We start from the raw sequence: 6,667 nt of genomic DNA, 5'->3' as shown, positions 1-6,667 counted from the left end.
GGCCAGTGTTGTCACTTTCATTTGCAGCAGAGCAGGAAAAAACAGATTCACAATCACTTATGCTTCATAACTGGACAGATTGATATCCCAGTTTAAACCTTTGCAAAGCTTAAGTCAAACCATTGTGCTATTGCTTTGTGTTATTGTGTAGCATCTTACCTTGGATTGTGATTAAAATTCAGTGGTTATTGGAGGTGCACCAGCCGAATGCCATAAATCGGAAACACTTTTTTTTGTTTGTTTTTTTTTTGACTCCAAATGCATGATTTTAATAGTCTTTTGCTGAAGAAAAAAAAGCAAGCAAATTGCATTGGCCATGAAAAATCAAGATTGGTGCATCCAAGGGATGTGACGAGATCTCGTGGTACGAGATCTTGCGAGATCCCATGACCATATCTTCCAAAACATTTTGGAGTGTTTACATTTAGAGCTGTACCATTAATTCTTAAAAGACTGAGATCTGGATTCAAACACCCACATGATCTCATTCCTGAATGACAACGAATTTAGCTATGTCTATTATGGCTGTTTCACATCGCGAGTGTCAGTGGAGCGTGAAAAGCATGTTTTTTCGCTGCTCATGTTAATGAATCAGAGGGTCGGCCATCATTAGGCTTTCGATGTGAACCCTGTCATTCACTGATATGAGCAGCGACAAAACACGCGCTGCTCATGCTCCACTGATGTTTACGATGTGAAACAGGTGTTAAAGAGATTGAAATCTACCTTCATACTGCTATTGATCCAGAAACAGTAACAAACAGTCTTAGAACAGTGTTAGAGACATTTAAATGACAGAAGTACTGGGATAAAAGTTTATAGTTTGGGTATAAACACTTATTGTCTACAGTAGTGATCAAAACGAAAGTATCTTAACACTTGTATGTATTGTAACGCTTATCCTCTTCCGCCAGGAGGTGGCGACAACTGCCGGTTTTAAAAAATTGTCATTGAATCATTTGGGAGACTTCAATAGTAAAAAGTCTTTATGAATTGAGACACTGACTCCTTCATTTAATTAATTTTATTTTTTAAAATTTTGTTTAAATGAATATGTTTTTAAAGGACTTGAGCAATGAACATTTTGTCAGAACCACTAGTAAGTTACGTTATTTTGTTTAGTTTTCTAATCTTTTTTTTTTTTTTTTTTTTTTTTTTTTTTCTCCAGAATTGTGAGAGAATCATGGTCTCCAGTTTATTAAAAACAACTGGGATTCTCAGGTTATCCAGAATCGTGGTGCTCTTGTTTAAATGTTTATTACTGCATATAATCCATTAAAAATGGAAGTTTAATTTCATGAAGTTAAAAATGCACCTGTTTTTTTTTTGTTTTTTTTTAGTTTAATAAAAGACTCTCCCTTTATATTGAGGATTTCTTAAAAAAATGTACAAGTCTTGTCTTGTCTGAGATGGAGGCGCCAGAACTGCAGCTGATAAAATAGCATGATACTACGATGTTTCTCAAAAAGCAGATTGTGGAGACATTTTTATCGTCCACAATCAAAAATCGTCATATCGCACACCCCTAGTACAGATATTTTTTGTTTAAGGCCAGTTTTGTCCTGTAATTTAAAATAAATAAATAAATAAATAAATAAATGGAAAAGCAAACAGTATTGGAATCAGCCTGTGTGCCTCCCTATCTTTCACTACTTTTTTTTTTTTTTTAATAAATCTATGTCATTTGGCAGCATCATAGTGGGCGGCAGATGGGTTGGTTGGTGTGATCCAGGCACTGTATAAATGGAAAGACAGTAAGGAGAGCAGAACAAACAGGAGGAGACTCACTCATGGACTATGAGACCAAGGATCATGAGACTCAATACTGCTTTCCTGCCGTCAACTCATCATGTATCAAGGAAAAACGCTCCAATCATGAATACAATATCATGTACGTGTTTTTTTCATTGCTGTCAGCATGGACTGTGTTTCTGAATCTACTGGTGATCATCTCCATCTCTCACTTCAAGAAGCTTCACACTCCAACAAACCTGCTCATTCTCTCTCTGGCTGTGGCTGACCTGTTTATTGGAGTTATTGTGATGCCCGTGCATGCCATAAATCTAATTGAGACGTGCTGGTACTTCGGACACACTTTCTGTAGATTGTTTTTAATTATCATGGGACTGCTTCTCTCTACATCTCTCAGTAATTTAGTCTTGATTGCTATTGATCGTTATGTTGCTGTGTGTCACCCTTTACTGTACCCCAAGAAAATAACAACAACAAAAACTTTAATAAGCATTTGTCTCTGTTGGTTTTGCTCCTCCGCTTACAATTTTGTTTGTCTGAGCTACGGATCTGTTGACACGTCACAAAGATCAGATGTGTGTTATGGAGAGTGTCCTTTTATACTGAGTTTTGCTATGGGAGTTACTGATCTGTTCATTTCTTTCTTGTTTCCTTGTACCCTGATCATAACTTTATATTTGAGGATATTTTATGTTGTACATCAGCAAGTGAAAGTTATAAATACTCTAATGAAAGGTGGTAAAAGTGAAATGGAAGGTTCAGTGAGGAGGAAATCTGAGAACAAAGCTGCTCTGACATTAGGAATCCTTGTGACAGCTTATCTGCTTTGCTGGATTCCATATTATATATTCTATTTAACAGAAACCAAAGTCTCCTCTGCCACATCAAATTTTCTGACATGGTGCTTGTATATAAATTCATGTCTAAATCCTCTAATCTATGCTTTATTTTACCCCTGGTTTAGAACATCGGTTAAATATATTTTAACTCTACAAATATTTAAACCAGCATCCTCTCTGTTTAATGTCTTGACTGATCATCACTCATGATTTTATTTATTTATTTATTTTAAGGTATGATTTATATCTTAATTGTCAAACTGGCAAAGCATAAACCCTTTGTATCTTATGTCATAGACTGGCAGATTTTGTCTTGTCTGGTGTGATAATGAGCCAAATGAGCTGCATGACGGGCCTGATGTTAAATTACACTCTTGTCCTGATATGAATGCACTGGTATGAATGCACTTTTTTTTTTTTTTTTTTTTTTTTTTTTAAGTATGATTTGTATATCAATTGTCAAACTGGCAAAGCATAAACCCATTGTATCTTATGTCATAGACTGGATATTGAATATTTATTTTATCTGATATGATGAGCCAAATGAGCTGCATGACAGGCCTGATGTTTAATTTCACTCCTGTCCTGATATGAATGCATTGATAGCTTGACAGAAATGCCATCTAAGAGAAACATAAAGGAAAAGCATGGCTACACTAAAATTAAAGCTGAAAACAATTAAATATTGAAATTGTGTTTGCATACTTATAATACTCATAACTATAATATAATATATAATATAATATAATATAATATAATATAATATAATATAATATAATATAATATAATATACAATACAATACAATACAATACAATACAATATAATATAATATAATATAATACAATATAATCAGGTGGCACCCTAAAGATTGTGTGGTGCTGCAAGAAGTTAATTTATTGTTCTTAAATATTTGATAATTTTACCTTTTACCATCATCGTGATAATCTAAGTTACCATACAAAATGCTTTTATTGTTAGATTTTTGAAAATAATTACATGCTATGAATAATTGTGATTAACTTTACTGGTCAAGCTCAGTGTTTGCTGTAGGTGGCCAGTTGATTGTCTACAATATAATTTAAAGTACAAGTTTCGTCATTCAGGGTAATGTTTTTGTCATTTGGTGTAATGCAAATTCTGTTACACTATAGTGTCATCATTACACTAAATGACAGTTAGCTTCCTATTTATAGCACAGATAAATTAGGAATATTTAGCACTGATAAATGTGGTAAAGGATTAGTTCACTTAAAGAACAAAAATTTACAGATAATTTACTCACTCCCTTGTCATCCAAGATATTTATGTCTTTCTTTCTTCAGTTGTAAAGAAATTGTTTTTTGAGGGAAAACATTTCTGGAATTTCAATTGTGCCCACGAGTTTGAACTTCCAATATCCAGTTTAAATGCAGCTTCAAAGGACTCTAAACGATCCCATCTGAGGAATAAGGGTCTTATCTAGCGAAACGATTGGTCATTTTCTTAAACAAATTAATATTTATACACGTTTTAACTACAAGTGCTTGTCTTGTCTAGCTCTGCAATGCGTACTCTGTGCACTCCGGTTCAAGACAGTTAGGGTATGACAGAAATCATCTCATTTTCTCTGCAAAGATGGTAGAATGCCCTTTACAAAAAAAGGTAAAACAGCAATAGGGTATCGAAAATCGATTCCGATTCTAGAATTGGACACCCAGGGTCAAGAATCAGATACTTCTTGTGAAATTAAAATTTCGATTCTGCCTATTGATTCCTTTCTTCCTTTTTTTTTTTTTTTTTTTTCCCCCGAATGTGAGGACCCAACCTTGTGATCTACCAGGACCTTGCTCGCTAATCTAAGTGCATAGCGCTCCATAGTATGGCTACACTTGCGATCAGAAGTCCGAAAAGCAAAGTAGCCTATAATATTTGTGATAAGCTAAACATGTTGCAATAGATGTGTCACCACCAATATGACAAAGCATTTTAATTAAACAGATCATTTAGGATCACAAACACGATTCAAATACCAATGTGATTCTGTTCCTAAATTATAATGACTCATCTGTTTTATTCCTTAACCTTTCTTCCGTGCAGCACACAATCATACTGGTGTGATATGAACATTTCAAATCTGTGTTTGTGCTGCCACTGACCTAAAGAGAGCCGCTGTCATATATGAATGAAACGGTTTCACAGTCTTTTCAACCACACTGTTCATTATTTCTGTTACAAACATTTAAATAATCACAGAAGTACTGGGATAAAAGTTCATAGTCTGGATATAAACTCTGATATATTGCGGTAGCAATCAAAATGGAGTAAATCATCCTTTTGAAAGTTAATTTGACACTCCAAACAATGTTAAAAAATTTTCGATTTCATTGTTATGCCAGTAGATGGCGACAGAGGGCTGTTAATAATGTATTTGTCTTTGATCATTCATTCAAAAACACTGATTCATCCAGTAATGGACTAAGTAAATCTTGAGTGAATAAATGAGTGAACTTATAAATGAGGCCTACATGTGAATTTTTTTTTTTTTTTTTTTTTTTTTTTATTTATTTATTTATTTATTTATTTTTTCTCTTCAGAATCTTAAGGAAACCATAACTTCCATTTAAAAAAAAAAACAAAAACAAAAAAAAAAGACAACAACAGCCCAATTTATCCAGAATCACACAGCTCACACAAGTGAATCTTGTTTTTATGTATCCTGTTGATTTTTGTTCATGGTATTCAGCTGCAACTGAAGGTTTAGCAAAAAAAGAAACAGATTAAATATGCTTTATCTTTTTTTTTTTTTTATTATTATTATTCACACTGAAATTAAAAAGAATGGGAATCGATAAGCAGAATCGGAATTGATAATATACTAACGATACCCAACCCGATTTTTAAGTTGGAGGAGAACATGAGATGGGAGTTTTTTTTCGACATACCCTAACTATCCTGAACTGGAGCGCACTGAGTATACATGTGCATCGCAGAGCTAGACAAGACAAGCATTTGTGGTTTAAAAAGTGTATAAATATTAATTTATATAAGAAAATGACCACTAGATAAGACCCTTATTCCATGGCTGGAATCATTTTGAGTCCTTTGAAGCTGCTTTTAAACTGCATTTTGGAAGTTCAAACTTGCGGTCACCATAGAAGTCTACTATATGGAGAAAATTCTTAAGGTTTTGCTAAAAAAAAAAACATGATTTCTGCCCTCTGGCCTTCAGATGGAGATTTACTGCTGATCACAGAACCATGCTGTCACTGGAGAATACACTGTCATATGTCCTATGTCCTGATTCTCTCAAGAATGCTTGTATGACAGTTAGCGGAAGTTAGAGATTACTAGTTATGAAGTTTTTAATATGGATATTTTTTAAGTATTTTTGAGTGAACTGTCTCTTTAAAGTTAATCAATGAAATCTGTAATCTGTCTGTTGCATCATAGTGGATATGGGTTGGTCAGTGTGATCCAGAAACTGTATATATGAAAGGACATTTAAGGAGAGCAGAACAAACTAACAGGAGGAGACTCACTCATGGCCTATGAGCATACCTGTCAAGTTTTGGATTTGAAAATAAGGGAAATTTTCCGGCGCCCGCCGCGAGCAGTCCCACCACCCCAACCAAGCTCCAGTATCCCTTACATTTTAAAACAGGTGACAAGAAAGCTAAAATCACCACTTGTCAACCACTTATAAACTACAATCGGCTTTATGCACAGCTGCACTACTTCCTGAACTTCAGGGGGCGTTTTTTTTTTTTAATAACGCAGGTTAAAATATGGGAGATTTACGGGAAAATACTAATACGGGAGGACGGCGGGAAAGAAGGGTAAATTACAGGACTTTCCCGGCCAAAACGGGATACTTGACAGGTATGGATGCGTGTTATGGAGTGTCCCCTTATACTGAATTTTGCTTTGGGAGTTGCTGATCTGATCCTTTCTTTCTTGTTTCCTTGTACCCTGATTATAACTTTATACTTGAGGATATTTTATGTTGTACATCAGCAAGTGAAAGTCATAAACTCTCTTATGAAGGATGGAAAATGTCAAATGAAAGGTTCAGTGAGGAGGAAATCTGAGAGTAAAG

The 6,667-nt window shown here is 34.5% G+C and overlaps 1 protein-coding gene across 1 annotated transcript; it reads left to right on the top strand.

Moving 5' to 3' along the window:
- The first annotated feature begins 1,741 nt into the window (after positions 1-1,741).
- LOC127172388 (trace amine-associated receptor 13c-like) lies at positions 1,742-2,801 on the top strand. Its single transcript, XM_051121650.1, has one exon. The coding sequence runs from the start codon at positions 1,791-1,793 to the stop codon at positions 2,799-2,801; it is 1,011 nt and encodes a 336-aa protein (XP_050977607.1). The 5' UTR covers positions 1,742-1,790.
- The last annotated feature ends 3,866 nt before the right edge of the window (positions 2,802-6,667 follow it).

The sequence above is a fragment of the Labeo rohita genome, chromosome 10 (assembly GCF_022985175.1).
Source record: "Labeo rohita strain BAU-BD-2019 chromosome 10, IGBB_LRoh.1.0, whole genome shotgun sequence".
Classification (NCBI taxonomy): Eukaryota; Metazoa; Chordata; class Actinopteri; order Cypriniformes; family Cyprinidae; genus Labeo; species Labeo rohita.
This window is presented reverse-complemented; position numbering and strand designations above follow the sequence as displayed.